At 40.9% G+C, this 22,292-nt stretch overlaps 3 protein-coding genes across 4 annotated transcripts in view; 1 reads left to right on the forward strand and 2 right to left on the reverse strand.

The window, feature by feature from the left end:
- tulp4b (TUB like protein 4b) overlaps positions 1–11,115 on the reverse strand; it is a 13,381-nt gene extending 2,266 nt beyond the window's left edge. The window contains exons 1-8 of the mRNA XM_036150970.1: positions 10,917–11,115; positions 9,953–10,247; positions 7,588–7,860; positions 5,439–5,567; positions 5,091–5,252; positions 4,142–4,322; positions 3,930–4,037; positions 1,159–1,325 (exon numbers count right to left, since the gene is read on the reverse strand). Coding sequence (XP_036006863.1) covers positions 1,159–1,325; positions 3,930–4,037; positions 4,142–4,322; positions 5,091–5,252; positions 5,439–5,567; positions 7,588–7,860; positions 9,953–9,970 — 1,038 coding nt within the window. The 5' untranslated portion in view covers positions 9,971–10,247; positions 10,917–11,115. The remainder of the gene's footprint in view (positions 1–1,158; positions 1,326–3,929; positions 4,038–4,141; positions 4,323–5,090; positions 5,253–5,438; positions 5,568–7,587; positions 7,861–9,952; positions 10,248–10,916) is intronic.
- A 1,162-nt stretch (positions 11,116–12,277) lies between these two features.
- On the forward strand, positions 12,278–17,068 carry LOC110369078. 2 transcript variants are annotated; one of them, XM_021321017.2, is made up of 3 exons: positions 12,278–13,552; positions 15,563–15,620; positions 15,716–17,068. In XM_021321017.2, the coding sequence occupies exons 1-2, from the start codon at positions 12,408–12,410 to the stop codon at positions 15,612–15,614; spliced, it is 1,197 nt and encodes a 398-aa protein (XP_021176692.2). In that variant the 5' UTR covers positions 12,278–12,407; the 3' UTR covers positions 15,615–15,620; positions 15,716–17,068. The 2 variants fall into 2 exon arrangements, with proteins under 2 accessions (XP_021176692.2, XP_021176691.2); XM_021321016.2 differs by lacking the exon at positions 15,716–17,068 and having other exon boundaries at positions 15,563–15,697.
- A 15-nt stretch (positions 17,069–17,083) lies between these two features.
- Positions 17,084–19,950, reverse strand: myct1b (myc target 1b). Its single transcript, XM_012871502.3, has 2 exons — positions 19,864–19,950; positions 17,084–18,967 (listed from the first exon to the last, which is right to left on the reverse strand). The coding sequence occupies exons 1-2, from the start codon at positions 19,916–19,918 to the stop codon at positions 18,471–18,473; spliced, it is 552 nt and encodes a 183-aa protein (XP_012726956.1). The 5' UTR covers positions 19,919–19,950; the 3' UTR covers positions 17,084–18,470.
- Positions 19,951–22,292: the final 2,342 nt, after the last annotated feature.

Genomic DNA, 22,292 nt, shown 5'->3' on the forward strand with positions numbered 1-22,292 from the left:
AAGGTATTTAACTGGGATATTATGTGATAGATAATCATGATATAGTGCATCATTTTTGAAGAGCAAAGAAAATTTTGGTTTTACGCTTAAAATCTGAAAAGGGAGGCATGCATCTGTATTCGGACTGAATCGATCTGAATCTGTATCGATTGATTAATTTTGGGTATGTGTCCTCCAACTTTGGACAGATGGAGATGGACATTTTTGCTTGTTTTGTTTTTTTTTTGTTTTTTTAAGTAGCTCAGATTGGATCATCTGTGGACATCGTCTTGCTACAGCTTCTAGATTGGATTTAGGTCTAAGACGTTCTAACACGTGACTATGCTTTGATTTAAATCGATACCATGGCTGTATGTTTCAGGTTGTTGCCCCTAATTTATTTTCAGGATTACCCAGTATTTACCCAACACAGTGGCACAGTAGGTAGCCATGTAGCAAGAAAGTCCTGGGTTCAAATCCTACCCTTGCCCTGGGTCTTTCTGCATGTTTTCTCCGGGTACTCCGGCTTCCTCCCACAGTCCAAAAACATGACTGTTAGGTTAATTGGCGTCTCTAAATTCTCCTTAGGTGTGAGTGTGTGCGACAGTAGTTGTTTGTCCTGTTTGTCTCTGTGTTGCCCTGCGATGGACTGGCGACCTGTCCAGGGTGAACCCCGCCTCTCGCCCCTTGTGACCCCATGAGGCATAGACGTGTTAGAAATGGATGGATACCCCCACCCATTTTATCGTCTTTGTTGAAGAAAGGCATTCCCTCAGTATGATGCTGCCAATGTCATGTTTTATTGTGGGGATGGTGTGTTCAGGGTTCATCAGGGGGATGTTTGATGTTTTTCCAGCAAATATGGAGATTTCTTTGTAAATCAGAATGATGTATCATTGTCTGCACTTTGTGTTGTTCATACATAGAATCGCAATATAATACATTGAAGTTTGTCTTTGTTGTCTAACACAAAATGGGAGAAGTTTCGAAGTGTATGGCTACTTTTTGCAAGAGAAAAAAATATGATTATTTTGTCTCTTCATGACAAAATGATCTCTGTATTTTTCCTTTATGTTAAAGTTTTTATGCGAATAAAAAGCCAAAGAAGCAGCGGTTATCTGTAGCTTCAACAAAACTGAGCAGTAAGATTTCCGTCCCTCGCTTTAACGGTACACTAACCTGTGCAGGTGTTTCCAGAGTGTATATGTGCTCTCCTTGTACATTATAGAACTTAACCAGAGCATTCCTCATGATGGACGCACAGGCCGTGTCTGCTGGGAGCACGTGTTTCTCCATGCCAGCCACAGCCAAGAGGTCTCCTTGAGAGCACCACTGGGCTTCCACATCTGCGGTATGAAATGAAGAGAATCAAATGTGTGTACTAGATCGTTCAGACAGACACTTTAATCGTGTAATTTAAGTGATACGAAGGATGAAGCCATGCAATAAAAGTGTTTCAGGAGAAGAAACTTGTGTATTGTCAAATCAATACATTTCAAAAAGGTATAATTTAAGAAATATATAAAATTCAAGATCTAGAAAAATGTAGATATATATTTTAAGAGCTATGATTTTCAGGATGCCCAGAGGTTTGTTTATTTAGTTTTAGGTTTCTGTTGTTTTGCACTTCTAAAAAAGGTTAAAAAAAACAACAACTGGACTTCTATTCTGAGCTGAGCTGAAGGAATCTTTCTCAATGCGGTACCGCGCGCGAGCTATTTTTAGAAACACAACGTCACAATGACGTCACATCACGTGGTACGCAGTGGGGCAAACTCCTGAACCCCGCCGCTGCTTTGCTTTAAAAGAGACATGCGTTAGCCTAGGTTTTACTCGGTAAACGACTGCTTTTTCCAAATCTAAGACCATGGTTTTTAAACATTGTTGCTATGGAACGGGCAACAGCGACTCGAGGTACGCTGATCGGCCGCATATGAAGGATGTTTTCTTCAAGACTGCCAAGGAGAAATGTGTGCGCTGGGTACACCGGGACGGTCAGCCTACACAACAGTTCAACCCGGAAAAAGTTACCAAATTCAAGTACATATGTAGCAAGCATTTTGTCGGAGGAAAGGGCACAACCGAAGAACATCCTGACCCAATTCCAGCGACATCAAGTCAAGGTAAGAGTATTTTGGTGGCCGACATGTTAATAAAGTAGCGCCTGCTACCATGATAGCATATAGGCTATCATGGTAGCAGGCGCTAACATGATAGCCTGCTACCAGGATAGCTTACTCAAAAACATTTCAAATGAGACAAACATTAAACATATACCCATTCCTGGACGGTGATTGCAAACAACAACAAAAAAAAAACGGCCGACGCTGCCATGACCGCCGCGCAGGAAAAAAAAAACAAAGCTTACCGTTCATCAACTCGGCCAGTTTTCCAGTCTTTTTAAGCCCTCGAACCTCAAGCCATCGTTTGAGCTGAAGGTTGGTGTGTTCTTCGACAGTTCGGCCAGTAATCCGTGTGCCTGGGACATCGTCTTGGGAAAGTTTAACGGCTGTAAAGTCGGTCAGATCGCTGGTTCTGTTGCGCTTGTAATAGCTGGGTTATCCGTGCTTTCTCTCCTGTATGCCCTACCTAAGCGGCAAAAGGGGCGTTGCTCTTGAGACGGTGACGTCACGTGCACGGTACCGCATTCAAAATCTCTGGTGTAGTGTGGAGTTCCAAGCTTTATAGACCTGCCGGCAAGGCTTCATTAGAACTTGGATTCACATGCAAATTCACCCAGAACTGATCGCCCCTCACAATGCAGAGTCATTAGGCTCATCGTTTGCCTACCTCACAGGAAGAGTGTTGTGGTCCCATGTATGGAGGTGTGAAACATGGCAGGAATCAAACCTATAGCTGTGTTGTAAGTTATTGAAAGCTGAAACCTGAGCCCTCCTCCTCTACTTAAAGTTGTTTTTTCTCGCTGTTGCATAAATGGTTTCCTTCACCCCTCTCTCAAACCATCTGTCTTCTCTGTCCAAAATGTGAACATTTTGGTCCTCCAAAGAGTGTCTTTGATCCTTGAGGCGCAGGTGGATGGAATAGAATAGAAGTTTTATGGTTTTTTTTAACCTTTTTTGGATTAATTATGACCTGGATGACTGAGAATCTTCACCAACATGTTTTGCACTTCTTTGCTATTGTTTGTTATCTGTAGAATCCTGCCATTAGTTAATTATCTGTTCTTCATTATTTTAGCAGATTGTTCTTGTTTCTGTTGACTTCTTTTCCCGCCAGTCCGCTCTCAGTTTTTTTAGTTAGGGTTTTTCTATCTTATCTGGTCATTCATCATGTACTCCTGTTAGATTTTGCTCTCCCTCTGTCTCTGTCAGATCCTTCCCCTCTCGCTCCCGCTGCCTAATTGCCTTTACTCTTCTCGCCTGTGTTAATATGCTCCACCTGCTGTTCCCTCCCCTATTTAGTCAGCCAGTTCAGTCCCACTCATTGTAAGGTCCTCCGTTGCTCAACTCGTCTCTGTGTCTGCCGCTGGTCTGTAAGCCTATTGTTTTATTCTGATAAATAACTGTTGACTCAACATGCTACCCCTGGACTCTTGTCTGCACTCTGGTCCACCATCAGTCTCTAAAGAAAACGTGACAATAATTTAGACCAGGGTTCCTAGGTCCAGTCCTGGACGGCTACTATCCTGTAATTTTTAGATGTATCCCTTCTCCAACATACCTGAATAGAACGAATGGCTCATTACCTGGGCTCAGCAGAGGTGAATGAATTGATGATGAGGTGATTCAGTAATATGAGCCAGGTCTTTTGGAGCAGGGATGCATCTAAAAGTGGCAGGTGTGTCACTGTCCAGGACTGGGGCATCCCTTGATTTGGATGACTGAATTCAAGATGTTTTAAGACCTTGCGGACACCAAGGATAATGCCTTCCCTATCACACCAAACCTAAAATCTGTACCTTGTTACGTTGTCACACTGGCGGTTCCTACCTTTCAGTCCTGAACGAATTACAGCTGGAGACAGATCATCGTAGTTGTTCATCAAACTGATATCTCCGGATATGAAGGTGACTGTCAGCAAAGGCTTGACTCTTCGCACTTGGTAGAAGAAAGAGAAGTACATGTGCGTAAGCTCGGTCCTTGCGTTCATCTTTGTCATGCCCTTGCAAGAGAAGAGCGAGCGAGAAAAAACATGGCTCTACCTAAAGGCAGAATATTGTCATCGGAGTCGGTGTCGCTCTCGGTGCTGTCCTCGACAAGGAAGTTAGGGCAGTTCCACGACATGCTGACGATGCCGTCGGACTCATGCAGCAGCACGTGAGCGAGCATCCGTCCATGGCAGTCCATCACTATCACCTGCCCATCCGCGGTTCCAAACAAGACCTGAAGGAGAGTTGTACAGTCATTAGCAATCATTAACAATAATGATCTTCACAATAATAATTAGCTGCTGACTAAATGGACACGGTGTCTTGTCATGTTACAACAAAAAAGCTTTAGGGATTTCACGTAACTCCCCCAACACAAAGTAGTGGATAGAAAAAGAAAATATGAAAAGTGTGTATTTGTATCCAGGCCTCATTATTCTACCCTTACATAAAATCCAATGTTACCAATCACCTTCAAAAGTCACCTAATTAGTTTAATGAGTTTAATCTCAATGTATGAACAGCTGGGACAACTTCAGAGGTTCTCCTCGTGAAGAGTTGTTGTGGCGACATCGAAATCAGGGTTGGGTTACGAAACAACTCTGTTATCCATCATTAGAAAATAGAGTATGGCAGAGCTGCCAGTAAGATGTGGCCGTCCACCTGTATTAATGGGCTGGCCAAGGGAAGCAGCCGAGAAGCCCATGGTAACTCTGGAGGAGCTACAGAGACCTACTGCTCAGGTTTGAGAGGCAACCTGTTTGCAGCTGTGAAAGGCTTTCAAACATACTCCCCAAATTAGCTGTAGCTGAAACTACAATCATTTTACTTCCTCTTTATAACGCCCTGGTTTGTGCTCATCCATCACATAAAATTCCAATAAAACATTGTTATTTGTGGCAAAAAAAAAAGAGTTCTAAGGGTGTGAATACTTTTGTATGTTGTATATTGTTCCACTGCATGCTCCAATATGTTGATGAAATAAACTTGGGGCATTGTGTACCTGCTGATCATCAGGCGTCCATATGCCACAGGTGATTTGACTCTCCAGGTTGATCTCTGAGGACCAGTGTCTCTGCCCACTGACCGATCCGACTAACACAAAGCCATCCCTGTACGCGATGAGAGCTTGGGTGCCGTCATGGGACCAAGTGAAATCACTCACCTGGAGGGAGATGAGATTTACCGATGGGTTATTGGTGTGTTTTTTGTAACTGTGCACAATAATCAACAATGCAGCAAAACTGAAAATGCAAATAAAACATTTAAGGTAGTGACACAGTCTACCTTTGCATCAAATACATGCTGCATCATTGTATTTTTAATTAAATGCAAAAATAAAATTGTGCACCTGAGCTCCTCTGTCATTCACTAACTCCACAGACCATCGTCCTTCATACTGGATCCATACAAAAATGCCGCCTTCCATATCACAGGTAGCCAGCTTCTGAAAGGGCTCATTCCAGCGTACCAAGACGACCTGCAGAAAGGAATAAAGCAAGCTGTCTCCATTTTCAAAAGCACAGGTGGCTGTCTGCACAGAGGAACTTTCAAGAATAATATGCTGCATAAACACAAGTCTAAAAAAAGACTTTGAGGCGGAACAGGCTTTCAAGAGCCATTGCAGTTGGAGGGAGAGTCAGCACACAGGCAGATAAAAATAACATCAGCAAGAACGTGTTCTAATAACAATGACAATATCATGACTGCAGTACGGTCCTTTGAGGCAAAGAAAGCTATTAGATTCTTACGTTTACAGCTTCTAATTTTTCTGGGGTCAACAAGCTTCTGGCTAGTGGTGTGTTTGGTCTCTCATTAAGGGAGAATTGGTAGAGCTTTCTTTCGACCGGTTGGTTTCCTGGTACAAAGCCGGTTCTTAGATATAGTCCACAATCGGGGATATTGGAAGGTCTTTCAAAAGCCTGATTTGGGAGCAGCACCGTCTAGTCGGAACAAACGATTGTGTTCAAGTTTCAACCATTTGACCGCAAATTGTCACAGTAAAACAGCCCGGTGACCACTAAGGCTCAAATCTGGCATTTAGCTACCGGAACACGCTAGAACACCTGTAGGATTTGCTGCGTCCCACATGGAATAGTTGAATTCGGTGATCAGAGAAGATACACATCTAGCTGTTCAGCCGCAATGAAAAGGACGTTTTAAGGAGTCAACAAGAGGCTTCCAAACTAAGAACGCTGTACCAATCGTCAAGAATCATCACAGGAGCTTGCTCAGAGTAATTTCAGGGTTTCCATTGACTTGAACCTGCATCTATAAACATTAATCTTGGTAGAGAAAATCCACAATAAATTCAAAGGTGTGCACCGACGTCTTGTTTTTGAAACGCACTCAAGATATATCTTCTATTATTAGTACACCTTGAAAATACAAGACTAACTCATAGATAATACAAAAATTAAGTAGGTATTGGAGCCCCTTGCTTTTCAACACAAATAGTGAATCAGCCAATCACATGCTAGCAACTCAATCCAGTTACAAACACTATAAACAGCAGACTTGTAGATAAAAATACCTTGGTGACATCAGTGGAGAATGGCCCGAACTGGTTTGAGAAGGACAACAGCACCTGAGATTACTGCTCGGTATGCAGAATGCCGTCTTTGAAAACACAACACTTAGACCTTTGAAGCAGAGGGGCTACAGCAGCAGGAGACCACTCAGGGTGCCACAATTCTCCGCTGAGAAAAGGAAATTGGGACCAGAGTTCAACCACTGAAGTACAACAATAGCAGAAAGGGAAAACATTTCCTTGTCCAATTAGTCTTGATCTCGGCAGTGACACTCAGATGGCAGGGTAAGAATTTGACCTAAACAAGGAAACATGGATCCACCCCATCTTGCATCAATAGTTCAGCTTGGTGGTGGTGGTGGAATTACCTTCTTGATGGGCATTGAGCCCTTTAGCACCCAACGAACACCACAGGTCGGATGAACATGTTCCCCCGTTTATGACCATGCAGTATACCCATCAGCAGATGGATACACCAGCAAGATAATGCAGCATGCCACAAAGCTCAAATTAAACTGGTCTCTTGAACATGACATAGAGTTTCCTCCCAGATCTGACCAAAGCAGAGAAACTTCGGGGCGCGGGGGAACAAGAGATCGACATTAAGGATGTGCAGCCAATCAATCTGCAGCAACTACGTGTTGCTATCACATCAAGATATCACTAATAAATGTGTCCTTATTCCTTGTTGAATCTTTGCCTTGAAGATTTGAGGCATTTATGGGAGCAAAAGGGGATCTGAACCAGCACTGTCACTGCGAACTTGAGTGTAGTTAGCTTTGACCCATTCACTGCTACCACAAAGACAGTCAGGGGCATGCGTTCTTATTGTTGCAAATGACATTGAGTATTTACATAGATGGTTAAAAAAATATACATTATGTTTTCTGCAAGTGTATAAAAAGGGAAAATATGAGCAAAACCATGAAAAATAATTCCCACAATATTATTACAACACTCAAGGCCGAACCTCGCTGTTGTGTCCTCGCAAGTTAAAATTGATTCTCTGCGGCGTGCTTCTGTCCCTCCTGCAGTGGCTCGACGTGAACGTCACCCCGACAACTCCTCGCCCGTTCCCCGTGGCGAGCCAGCCCTCCTCGTAGTAGCGTCTCCGGCACACCGGCTTGTCCTTCTCGCTCTTGGGGACGCGGCCCTTCCACGAGAGGCAGAGGATGTTGGAGTCGCTGCACAGGATGGGTCCATGTTCCACGGCGGCCAACATCCCTACTGACTGACCAGGCTGCTGAGCAAGACAAGAGAGAGCGGCGCGTTGGAGCTGCGGCGACACCAAATGGCACCTTGTAATAAATGTTAGGTACATTTTTCGGTTCGTGTCGGCGTGCGGCTCTACGTTTACTCAAAACCGCCTTTTCAGGGGAGCTCGGGATATTTTGGTTATGTACGCTGTTGCTATTTTCGTGGTCAGCAGGAAGTGGGGCTGCAGTAAAACATGAAAGAGTAGGGGTTGAAAATTATCTATCGACCAAGGAAACAAACAGTGACAGAGCAATCACAAGGTGGATGAAACAGCCCCTGAATGTGTTGATTGATATTGAGCCAATTCTTTTTTTTAATATATTATTCAAAGGACGTTGTATTCTACGATCTAATCCCCTCTGATTAGCCCTCTTTTTGACCCAGGCTGGACTAAAGTAAATCTAAAATAAACCTGCACATCTAAAAATAACACAGTGATGCGGATGCCTGTGGTGAGGTTGTTCTGTCACAAAATGAAGATGTGATAAATGGAAGGTGGATTTAACATTATTATATTGGTGGGAGATGCGGAGGTGTTCAGATGAAACAAATCTAGGAAAACGCATCCCTATATCCCGTGCCTGGAAAATGTTTTCATACCTACCCAGCTGTTTCCCATTTTGTCACGTTACAACCACAGACTGCAATGAATTTCATTGGGATTTTAGGTGATAGACCAACACAAATTAGTTTATGATTTTGAAGTGGAAGATAATGCTAAGTGGGTTCACATGTGTTTCTAAGTATCTGAGAAATGTGGTGTGCATTATCCAGACCCTCTGCAGGAAAGGTATTTCTACAGAGCATTGGCTCGATTACAGCCGCAGGTCTTTTGGACTGGCTTTTCACATCCTGAAATGTTTGGACATTCCCCTCGGTCATGTAGCTCTAGCTTAGACTGTGAATTCTGAACCGGTGTCTCACCAAAATTTCATTACGGTGACATAATAACAATGGAGTCTTGATTGTAGACGAGCTTGAGAGCATCTCTGAACATAAATTTTAACATCTTGCCACAGATACTCAATTGGATTTAAGTCTGGACTTAAATCCAATTATATATTGGATTATATATATATATATATATATATATATATATATATATATATATATATATATATATATATAGATATATAGATATATATATATATGGTTTGATCTAAGTACCTCCATGATGAATTTGGCTGCATGTTTATGGTAATTTCTCGTGTTAGAAGGTGAGCCTTTCTCCTGCTCTCAGGTCTTTTGCAGCCTCTAAAAGGTTCTCTTCCATCACCCTGCATTCAGCTGCATCCCAGCTTCGCATCAACTGAATGTGTGGTGTTCACGGTGATGCTCAGTGATTTGGTTTTCTGCGTTTCAGTGTGTGAGACACTGTAATGTTCGGTTTTGGTCTCATCTGACCTGAGTACCTTCTTCCATCAAGTAGGTGGTACAGTTAGGCATCCGTGTGACAAGCCTTATAATTTAGACAAATAACTGCCTATATCTGTTTTTTCCATTTCTTTTAGAAACTCCATCCTATTTAATCCTATTTTGTGTTATAAAACAGATTTTAACAAGTACAAGTGAATCACTAAATGTGCTTATGGCTGCTCATAATGTTCTTGCTGTAGTCCCTATTATTCACTGTCCATGGAACAGCTCCAGGATTTGTCTGTAGGTTACATCATCCTTATTTCTTATTGTTCACAAAATGAAATGCTGGGGCATTGTTTGACAAGTTGGAAATTATGTTAAGTCTTAACCTAATGCATGCCTTGTCAAGGTTTAGATTAGCCATAACAAGTTACTGTCTTTTATGTTATCTGCAGGAAATATCCTTGACATAAAAAACATGGTCTCCCAGTGTCACACCCATTTTAAAAGCTTTGTCTTTTCTTTTGCCGAAACTGTCTGTTTCCGCTGCATTCAACATGTTAAAAACAAGATAATCGTTCAACATGTTAGAAATTTAAGGTTCTCATTTTTTTTGTCGCAATTGTTTTCTGCACAGATTTATGATGCATCCTGGTTTGGCATTATGTTATGTTATGCCATGAAAAGAAAAATGCCTAAACCCGCTTCTGTATCGGTACCTCATAGTTCCTGGGCATGTTGAATCAAAATGCGTCCCCTGAAGGTGTCCATATTTCCATCCAGATGATGCACTGAAGGGTGATGGTTGCTTTCCTGTTGGCGCTTACAAAATGACCTATAATGGGGGGGTAAAATGCATCATACAGCCAGAGGATGTCCAGCACTCCAGTCATTCATTCATTCATTCATGCATTCATCCAGTATAACTCATTCAAATCTGCACTTTAGAGTCAGCCATTAGAAGATGCGTGCCTCCTTAGATGCCAGTCACCCATCCCGGAGAGTTGTGCAATCCTGTTGCAGTGAAGAGGGCGAGAAAAGAGGGGGGGGGGGGGCGTTAGGGGGGAAAAAAACAGAGAAAAACGCAGCTATTCAGTAAAGCGATCTGACACAGACAAGGAGACTTTTTGTAGAAAATAGCGGTGTCATTCCGAGCGTCAACGTCCATGTTCTCTCAGTCTCTATGCAACGGGAGGACTGCATTGGAGAGCAGAGCCCTGGCAGTCTCCATGGGTACTGATGCTGTCTGTTACCAGCAGAGCAGAAATCACACACAGATGTGTACTCCAACAGCCCAGATATCACATGAACCCTTTGATGTAGTATAGTGCAATTAATATGTGATATATAGATATAGATATAGATATAGATATAGATATACTGTACATACAAAAACAATAAGCAGTTAAATTTTTAAATTAATTTTTCTTTGTTTCACCTTACATATTTCAAAACCTTGGAGTTATTCATGAGCCAAACACAATCCGGCTCTTTTACAAATCTCCCAAAGATGACAGGTTACATCTGACGCTTTCTTATTCACTGGCGCCTCATATGTAACCGCATCCAGCTGTCTGAGTGAGTCAGAGCTTATACGGAGACGAACGGAGCCGTTCAGGAATTACACCTGCGCCAAATCTACTAAAGGCGTTTAAGGTTGAATTAACTGATATGTTTACGCACCTGACACCGATGTAAGCGTGTATATCAATCCGGAGAGGATGCACAGCGCCGTAGTGCTGCCAGGCGCGTCTCCTTTGGCGCACTTTGTGCTTGTGTCTTTAAACGGGGTTGCCATGAGGCGGGCAGCAGGGAAAATGCAGCAGGAGTTTCAGGCGCGGATTTAACAAGTGCAGCAAAAGCACCGTTGCCGATCACAGCAGAGGTTAAACACGTTTAGTTCAATCTTTATTTTATACACTCTCCCACAGAGATTAGCTGTTTGCTCTACCGCCTGTGAGTGTTTCCTGCTGCGCAGGAACGGGGGTTTCCTTCTTGATGGCAACCTCACATAGCGCACTCACTCGCTGTAACGTACCTGTCGTGCAGATTCTTGCAGCTGTGATTTCTCGCAGAGTTGCACAATCCGCATTTTTCTTTTCTTTACTATTTTTATGTCCTTGTCATACACAACAATGAGTCTCGCCAGGCTTGCAGTTCTAGCGATAGTGTTTGATTTAATGCGAGAAATCTGCGCAGACACGCAAAAGATGCAAGAGTCCAAATAAATAAACACAATTTTTTTTTTTTACATTTGACAAATTTGTTGTTTTTCTTTCATACTATGGTCGACGGTATCATTCTGGTCGTTTCCTCTACTTTTTGTTTCATTAAATAATTTCAGAATCTGGTCAAAACATAATCATGTTTAAGTCCTGCTGCATAAAGCTCTGGACTTGAGAGATTATTGACCCATAATAATTTATTTCTAACTATGGGTCCAATAGCAAACATAAAAAAAAAACATTTTAGTGACTTTCTCAATTATATTTTACTATATTTAGAGGTACTGAACTACAATCCACTTTCCATAAAGATTTCATTTTAGCTACGCTGAGTTAAAATGTTTTACTGTAACACCTGTACAGGAAATGTCAGCTCTGGTCCAATAGAAATTACTGTTTACTTCAGAAGCTACTTTTTAGAGACTTATGAGCATACACTCAAATTTAAGTGGGACGGTCTCCTGCTGTAGATGCAGAGCCTGATTGGCACATCAGCACATGCTGTGCACAGCAATTAAATCACCCAGCAAGATAAACTAGGTGAAATCTGTGTAACAGGATTTAAACCATTTGTTTTTGACAAGATCAGCCATGAGAGAATAATAATACAAGCACTGGTATAGTGAAGAATATAATAATTATAATATTAATTATTATTATCTTGGCAGTTGAGTCTAAAACTGAGTTCTCCTCTGTTGCTAGGAAACCTCTAAGAGAGATGATGTCACAACTCTAAAGACATGATATGTTCCATGGGTTTATGACATCACAGCTGTCGTGTAAAGCTTGTAGAATTTCCCAGTTGTACCTCATTCTGTCTGATCGAGTCACGAGAGAAGCACGTTTTAGAAACTAGCTCACCGTTCGTTGCAAAAACCAGTCCAAGTATTTGGAAAGAGAGCGGAGTCGACCGTCTGCGTTACATCGACAGAACTTTAACACTGCAAGCATGGAGAATCAAGGAAGCTACAGGCTGAACAAAGACCACAGAGTGAGACGAGGTAACCCCTCTGACTTATGGGCCTGGCGTAAAAACCTCAGGTATGACATCCTTGCTCGGTACAGAGGAATCACAAAGATGATTTTTGTGGAGGAAAGTGAGTCTATGCTCCAATATGGAGATCCCGCCTCCATTCCAAACGAGGATTACTCAGGTTTGTGGGCTCTGCGTAAAAATTACAGATATGACCTGCTTTCCTCCCATAGAGGAATCACTGAAATGACTGCTGGGGAGGACGGCCAACAAGTTGAAATGGCCGTCGCCGCACGTCAGCTACATATGGCTGAGACATCCTACCAGTTCAGTAGGATAGCGTTCTCCAAAATCCGATACAGAAACCCAGCTTCCATCCCCAGCAAAGACTCGGCTGGTCTGTGGGCTTTGCGTAAAAAATGCAGGTATGAACTACTTGCACGCTTCAGGAAAATTGACAAGTCGATGATGGAAGACGAAGCCATGGACTGCACTGAAGCTACACCAGTGATGAAAAGAAACCCGGTGAGGTGGGAGTCTGAGCAAAATCAAGGCTGGACCCCTCACAGGTACCCTTCTGGCTTGAGGAAAACAAAAGAGCCGCACTGGTTCAGAAAATATAATTACATGGCAAGAAACAGGTCAAAAATGGCTACCTCAAAGCAACAAGACTTAAAGAGCTCTAACTATGGAGGCAACAGCATGAACAGGTCCAACAGCCGATTCAACGGTTGGCGTCAAAGAAACTGGGGATCCAGCAATGGAAAGTATTTCCCTCAGGCACAAACCCAGAGAACCTATCCTGGATACTATAGGCTCTGTGCTGCAGAGCGGACAAAATACGGTAGATCCAATTTCAGACAGCAAACTGCGAACTGTTCTCGATACACTCCTGGTAAGGCGTTTACAACCGGCTCCAGTAACAGCTGCAACCACTACCAAGGACCGCTGTGGAACCAAAGATTGTGTCCACAGCAGGGCCACAGAGGACGTTTTGTCTCATGGAACCAGACGAGGTTCAGAGGAAATGTGGTGCAGTCAGGAGGCCGAGGTTGGACCAACAGAAACGGGTCCAACAACTTCCAGGGTCCCCAAACGTTCAGAGGACAAAGAGCGAACAGGTATGGCCAAAATGTTAGGAGGTCAGAAGTTTCCAGAAATCTTTCAGCTCTGTCTAACAAGTCTTACAACAAAAATGGCATCAACAGATTCTCTGGCTTCCAGCGGTTCAGAGCACACAAAGCAAACTGGAAAAATCAAAACCGTGGAAGCTTTTACTGAGCTCTGTTAAAAACAGAAAAAAATATAAAATACTGAACAAAAACAGACTAGAAAAAAAGCACAAAATGAAAAAGGTCTTTCATTGTTCAGTTTTCTTTAAAATATTTTTCCTCTGCTATTCCTTTTCTTGAAAAAAAAAATAAAATAACTAAAACAGAAAAAAAGATCAAAACTGAACTAAAACAAAAAAGGCCAAAAATAAAAAAGCTCAGATGTTTCATTGTTTAGTTGTCTTTGGGATCTTTTTCCTCCCCTTTTCTTCCATTATTTTAGAAAATCTAATAAAAAAGATAAAAACTGAATTAAATTTAGAAAAGTCAAAAGTAACAAAAGAGTACAAATGTTTCATGCTCGGTTTTCTTAAAAATGTGTTTCCTCTCTTCTTTTCTTAAAAATAAACACAAACAACTGAAATAAAAAAAGCTAAAAAGAAGAAACGTTCAGATGTTTCATTGTTCGGTTTTCTTTAAGATCTTTTATTCACTTTTATTTTCCTTTATTTGATATAAAACTAAAAAAGAATTCAAAATAGATAAAACATTTTTTTACCTAAACCAAAACAGCTCAAAATCCCAAACAAGTGTTTTATTGTTAATTTCTTTATAAAATCCTTCTACTGTAAATTTCCTTTTCTTTTGTCTTTTTTTTTTTTTTTTACTTTACTTATGTGATGCTACAACGTAACGATGCAGCATCCATCTTGGTACGGGTGACCCCCGTCCCTAAGGCCTTGTGGTATGTTATAGAACAGGACTGTCTACAAGTACAATCACTCACAGTGTGCAACTAATTTGTATGGCGGTTTAATTTGTTCCAAAGTCAGGTTTGTTTCTCATAGATAAAGATTTTATGTATAAAAAACATACATCCAGTTGAGCTGAACTTGCAGCAGTTCTATTTGAAATAATCTTATATTCTCCATAAGGACATCTCATTTTTGTACTGTATGGTGTGGTTTAATCAGGATTTTTTCTGCACAAATAGTATAATATTCTAAGTTATGCAGTGTGTCAGGTTGTAAACCTTTTCTCTGTAGGGCTCAGAGTTATTACATTCTCACAAACATGCTCTCTTGCTTTATTTCTTTGCATTATAGTACATCACAATAAGTCTGTTACAATCAGTGGGTTACAAACTAACCCCTGTCACAGGAAGCAAATTATAGGTTTTAAATAATAGTCTATGACCTCCTCCTCACATACTTGTGTTCAAGTTATTATGAACTGGGGAACGGAGAACATTCGTGGTTAAAACAGCAACTACTTAAAGGGGGAATATAATGCTTCTATAGCATTCGTTTTCATATTGAAATCATTCACTTGTGGACTATATAAAGTGGAACAGCAATGCTTTTGTCTGACTTCCTTGTTATTTTTATCCCCACATTCCTCCTTTTTACCCCTGTTCTGATGTGAGTCTGAGAGCAACTGGTTTTGGTGCTGTTTCTTTAAATCTAAAGGAGGCACTTCACACCCCCCCCCCCCCCCCCCCCCCTCCAGATTGCAGATCATTCCACTCCACCCCGATTGGTCAGTTATGTAGTATGTTGGGGGACGGTGTAATGAACAGTGTGGGTTAATACACCCAACAAGCAAACGTTTTCACTTTTCCACTTATAGCTCCAGCATCCTTGAGCGTTGACTACAAAATCATTGCTAAAAAAAATGGTGAAATTGTAAGCAGGAAGTCCATGACCTTGTTTAGCAGCTCTGCAGCAAATGCTGTTGCCTTTATTGTTCAAAACAGGAGGCATACTCCCAAGTGGGTTTTTTTTCTCCTTAAGAGTGATATAATGATAAAAAGAAGTGAATAAAAAGGAATTATGTTCTAATATTTTCATCTTTGTCTAGATTTTCTTGGCTGGAGGTTGAGAAGCATTTGAGATCAGACTCTAAGATGTGAATAATCGTACGCTTGAACGAAGGTTTCCATCAACGAGATTACCTCCGTGGTCTTCCTTTTTACAAGATGTCGCTATTGTCTGTGACTCCCCCCACCCACAGATCATAGATGGATTTCAATGTCACATCCTCTTCCTATAAACAGACCTGTCCTATTTAGGGGGACGTTAGGCCCTACAGCTGGAATGTAACTTCTCAGTTGTTAGGTGTGATAAAATGTTCAAACGGAGGTGTTAGGTAAATTTTAGGTGCTAGAATAGCATGCAAAGAGATGCAAACAATGACATCAAGTAGCAAGAAGCCACCGACTTCCAAACTTTTAGAATAAGAAGAAATCTGCATTTGTCAATGCAGTTGTCGTAGTACATTAAAACAAATCCTGTCTCCGCATTTAACCCATAATCTAGGGAGCAGAGGGCAGCTTTACGTAGCCGGGGTGCAACCTGGGGCTAAGGGTCTTGCTCAGGGACCACGGTGACAGTCTGCAGGGATTGCAGCCTATGGAAAAACTTTAAAGGAAATGATCCTTCAGTGGAGGTAGGTTAAAGTTACAGCCTTTGACAGCGATATGATATTGCTATTGACTGTCAGGACATTTAACCACCTAAAACTTGCAAAAAGCTTATTTTATGCATTTATTGCAATAAATTCCCCAAAATTTGCATTGTTATCCATTAAACCAATGGGGTCTATTGTCTCCCAAAAAGGGCTGTGGCCGTTGCATTAGGGATAAGTACATAAATGTTCTGATCCATCAATACAAACCTTTAGGTGAAGAGAGTTTCCCATCAGAACATACTTTTCTGTTTAGTTTAGTGAGAAATAGAGAGAAAGCTTTGGTCTCCCTCCAGAAGATTGCATGCTGGCAACTATGTAGGCTAACATTAATTTATGCTAACTGTTTAGGAGGTGAGTAGCTAATGTCTTAGGTAAACAAACATGTCTGTAATGTTCTGATTAACACAGCCCACCGATTTTAACACATAAATTCTTGATGAAGCTTAATCGATGTCTGATCAGAATGGAAAAGCTTTATTTTTTATTCTTGCTGTCTTAAATTGATGGTGCCATACCTTAGAGCAGATCCCCAATGGAGGGTAGTGGAGGCAGTCTGCAAAGAATGAGGCCCCTTCTTTTACTCTCTGACCCAAACCAACAAACTCAGTGGCAGTTTTTGACCCTATGTTTGTTTAAAGCTTCTCTACTTAAAATTTAACAGATCATTGAAAAATTATCCTACTAAAGTCACACTAACTTGTTGATAATGATCCCCCCAACCAAACCTTATTCATGCAATGTTTGTGGCCTTCATAGTGCAAACCATGGACCACCCCTAAAAGTGTTTTTTTGAGTGCCTAAAGACAGAATTTCATGACTTTTGGAGTTTTACTTGTCCCAAGTGAACATTTATACTGTAATCTTGTCAGCTAATTGTTTTTTTAATTAAAAAAGCTCTATAGTGCTGAGATATTTTGCATTGCAGACATTATATTTTTCTTTATTACCATTCAAATTTTGTACAAGAATGCAACAAAATCCATCGTGTTCTTGTTATTTTTGGTTTGAGAAAAGAAACTGAACTTGTCAGGATTTCCAAGTAAAAACATTAGTTATTTGGAGAAAATTAAAAGCACAATATTGTGTTATGTTAAAAATGAGGTCACAATAAATCAATTAAGAACATTTTCCACATATAATGTGATGTTTGTCCTGCACAATTCAACTGAGAAACAAATAAATATGTGGGGGGAAAGATAAATAGCTAGAAGATTTGCACAAGCATATGCAACCTTAATTAAATATTCATTTGAAGCCCATTTAATTTTTATCCAAGCAATTGAGTTTGTGTTTTGGTGCACACCTAACATTATATATTATAAATCAGATCAACTTTAAGAAACTTCTTCTGCTCTATAAGGATTTTTTTTCACATTTGCTGGTTTCATCCTTTGTCTTAAGCCCTAGTTTTCTTAAAAGGTTGCAGAAACATGAATAACTGGGTACAATCTGGGACAATAGTGACATTACATGAGCTGTATGTTTCTCCAAAATGCATTTAAGAAAGGAGCAGGAACTTGTCACGGTATAAACAGTATAAATTTCTTCCATGCACCAGTGATGTTCCATGTGTGGCAGCGATCTACTTTCTCCCCGCCTGGAAGAATGTGTAATGGTCGGATGTAACTAAACACGCACAATTTTTAATGGGATAAGTTTGACACAAAAACAACACTGAACAATAATTAAGAACACCGCACACAGTGATACATAGTAGTGGCAGCATTATGATCTAGGGTTACTTTTCTTTATATGGAACTGAATATTTCTTTTTGAGGTGGATTCAAAAAGATAATTACATTAGGGGGAAATTCTGGTTTTGGTATGACGCAGCTAGAGTCTGGAACTAAATGTGAGAAACTCTGTAGGTTTCTCCTGAAGAGGCGCGTACGGGAAATGCTAAGTCGGTATGAAAAAAAAAAAAAACAGAGGAAATATTGTCAAGCCACCATGATGCTGACAGAGAAGACAAAGAAGAAAGCCAAAATTGAATCAAAAATATTGGTTCAAGAGGGTGTGTATACTCATGCAACCAGGTTTGTGAGCCTTTTTGTTTTGTTTTTTTACCTGCCAGTTCTGCTTATTTTTTAGTCAAATTGCACAGCACAAATGTCCCAATATATGTAGAAAAAGGTTTAGAAATCATATTGTGGTCACATTTTATTCATCATTAAAACCTTTTGCATAGACTTTCAAGATCCTCTGTAGCCGTTTTTTCAACATAACATCGATTCAGTCGTAGTGATTGCCACCATTTTAACTCAGTTTTAATTCAGTTCTTGTTGTCACATCAACAGCTTTAAGTGCAAGTCTCTTCGAAGGCATGGATGACACTTTCATATGCAGGAGGTGGGGTATGTGAGGGGAGGAATCCTTTCAGCCCGTTGCCGCCCAGCCAGAAGGAATTCCTCTTGTTTGGTACGAGGGAGGCTGAATCAGATGAGTTCATAGCCAGTGTGTCCTCTGACATGGTCACCCGCGTATCATCTCCCATGTCCAGGCTGGGCCTGCTCTTTTTGGGCAGAGGCCGAAAGGTGGACGTCTCCGCGGGTTTACTCCCTAAGGGGCCCACGGGCTCTAGAGAAGGCTGTCTGTAGACGCTCAGGAAAGTGCTGCGGTAAAGGCCAAACTGGCTGCCCGTGGGGTCGCGTCGCGAATTCCCAGATTTCTTTTTGGAGCGCCTTGTGATCTTGGCAGTGGCTTGGCGCCTCGACGCCCAGGTCAGCAGAACGTAGATCAAAGCTCCCAGCAGCAGGCCCACGAGTATAGATAAACAGAAGGCTAGAATCATATCACCTGGATAAAGACAAAACAGAGTACAGAGGCTCAGAGGGGGGAGGCGCAGATGGATCAAACGGAAATATTTAGTAGGGTGGGTGGACGGGTGCATTGTGTTGCTCTGCAAAAGGGGGAAATCGATTCCCCAGATGGTGATTTTAGCTGTACTTAAATCCTTTAGCCACATTAAAAAAAAGAAACGGGAAGAAGACAAGTGTTACCAGAATTGTCTACTCAAAACAGTTCCTCTGGTGTATTGATTTATTGTTGCTGCACTCTGCTGTAAATGCTCACTTTTACATAAGGTCTTACATCATGTGCTGTGTGTGGGTTCACAGGCTATATGCTGTAGTTCTGGCCTGCTGAGGAACACACCGACTCGGCTGCTGCAGCGCCGCATGGAACAAATCTCTGGTAATTATTGACGTACCACTGATTTATGATCCATCCTGGATTCTAAGAAATTAATTGTGAAAGTGACCTTTTTTTTTTTTTCTTAAACAAAGCAGCTGATTGACTCAGGGAAACTGATTGCATTTTTTAAAATGCTATTTAATAGAATGTCTGACCAAGAAAACATGCTCCAAGATGAAGTAAACAGGAGTAAGATAGGATTTTTAGTTTTTATGCTATGTCTATTAACTTGAAGACAATAGGGAATCATTTCCCTCGGGAGCTAAAATACATTAATGGGTCTTATTATGCACAAGAAAGCTGCTATGGTATACTAACCATTACTTAGACTTCTCCCCCAGGAGCTACAATTTGTTAAACTTCATAAAATTGCATTAAACTACAGTTCTATCCTGTACATTCTACACCGCCCCCCTCTATACTCTTTGGATACAAGTAGCTTTTGAAAAAAATGTTCCTTTGAAAACATCTCTGCAGCAAACAAGTTAAGATGCACTTACCAGGATTAAATGATTTTAATATTTCCCAAAATGGATTTGTTTCGTTCTGTGCCATTTTCCACCATGAGCTGGGTTTTGAGCTCCCCACTGGCTCACACGCATACAGAAACTAAGCTTTTTCCAAGACAGGCTTTTCGATCCCTGCAAAGTGTTTGCTGTGCCGGAAACCTTGCTGTCATGCTTCCTTCCCCTTTCCGGCTTCAAATTTAGCAAACGCGCTGCTTATCTGCATGGGACATAACACTGGGAAGTGGTGTTATTTCCTTTTGCATCATTTCCTTGGGATCAATACCTTGTAACAAATGCCCTATTAGCATCACCTTCATAAACGCAGGTCGTGTTACACGTCTCCTATTACACAACACAACTTATACACAACATAAGATGATCACTATCCATTCACAACATTTTTGGTTGAGCAAAAATAAACAAGATCCAGCCAAAATACAGCCTTCCTGCTGATGTAACACGTCTTGGAAATTATTCAAAGTGTTAAGAGTTTCCTGAGAACTTTCAGCACAAGCAGAGCCATAAAACTCTCCCAAGACTTTAGAGTATCAAGCTTAGGTCTCTGTGGGGATTTCCTTCAATTGTTGCCGTGTTCCCACTTCTCTCTGGCTCTCAGACCAAGGCGAGAACAGTGCGAACCCTCTACAGCTCAGCAGCTGCAAAGACTTCTGCATATTATTTTTCTGGAAACGTGCTCACGTGAATTGTTATTACGTTTTTTATACATTAGGTCTACAGAAGGGGCTTCATCACAAGCGCTATTCATAATTCTACAGGCTCAGGACTTAAAGGTGAAGCCTTGATGTTGATACAGGCATGTTGTAAGAGAGATGTCCAGTAGGTGGCAACCAAGTCCCTAAAATAACTGTGAAGCTGTAACATTCTGAATGACCTAAAATGACCTTTATTGACTTATTAAAATGAATAAATGATATTGAATTGGCCTTAACTGTGAGGCTTATACCTTGCATTCTATTGTGAAGGACACAGTTTGGTTTATGTGTTTTATTTAAAAGTAACTAGAATCAATTCTTCCAAAGGTTTTCAGGACACATCTCTCTAACTCAGTGGTTGCCAAACTTTTCTTGGTGCCCAAAGTGATTTAAAAGAAAGTTTTCACACCTCCCTCCAACCAATCTTTTCGACAGTTGAACAAAGAAAGGCCAACTGCAGTAAAACGTAACAAAACAATAAACTGCAATCTTCTCTAACTCACAAAACCACCACGTTTACAGTGTAATTGTTTTTTAACTGTCTATTTTACTGCGTAATTGAAATCAACATTGGCATCAATATATATATTTTTAAATAACCTCTCAAAATTGGCCATCGTTCCGGTCCGTTTTCACCATGTACTCCCTGCAGTCACACTAAGCTCTTTCAATTCAGTTCAATAAATCCAGTTGGTGGGCTGTCAAGTTGATGAGGAACCTGGTGACTTTAAATCAGTTTTCCACATATTAGGCTAATTGATAAACTGGAGACACGGATATGATGCTGATATTTTGCTAAATTGATTAAAATCCCTCTCAAAAGCCTTCATTCTCGAGCCACCTTCATTTATTATCTACAGTCTCCTCCAAGTTCAGATGCTGAAGTATTATAACATCGTACCTTATTAAAAGACATACAACTTCAGTATGTCACCACTTAACCACGAGCCATTACAGCTTATATTTTTGGTCAGGCTTGAATTTCCTGCAGCTAAATGCAGAAGACAAATAGGTCCTTGTTTTTGCCGACCGAAAATGCAAACTTAGAGATCTGGATTCAAGACGCATTGATGATAAAATTACATACATTGCCAGAAACCTATATGGACATAGAAACCTAGGCCCACATCTGAATAGACACATGTATTACGGTTTCAGTAAATTACCTCTGTGCTAAAACACAGAAAAATATGGGGATTCTGGTTAAAACCGTACATGACCAAAACTGGTTCATTCTCTCATTCTCTCTAGGTTAGTGTATTATAATGGTATCTGAACACAGATCTCTTTGCTCAGTGTTTCCAGCACCAGGACTAGTTTTTTGACTACCCAACTTTGGAATCAACATCTAAGTCTAAGTCTAACATCATGAAAACTCGACACATTTAGAAACCATTGGCTTCTTTCATCGGAACGTGCTGCAAACACGACCAGTTGAAGAACTCATGTGTTCATGTCTCCATCATTTGTGTTTACCATGTTGCTAGAGGTTGAGGGATTGTGCAATGCCTTCCGATCTCTAAGTAGCAGGTGTGAGCAATATATCTTATGGGCAAACTGCTCTTGTACACTGTTAAACTTTTGCTGTTGTGGTTGAGGAAACTATCATAGTTTATGTCTGGTGTTTCTTTCATGGAAAATAAGATGTATTTTTTTTAAAAAAGCTTAATCTATCCCAAAATCTTCATTAGCAGCTCTGTTTTAATT

This window comes from Fundulus heteroclitus, chromosome 19 (assembly GCF_011125445.2).
Source record: "Fundulus heteroclitus isolate FHET01 chromosome 19, MU-UCD_Fhet_4.1, whole genome shotgun sequence".
NCBI lineage: Eukaryota > Metazoa > Chordata > Actinopteri > Cyprinodontiformes > Fundulidae > Fundulus > Fundulus heteroclitus.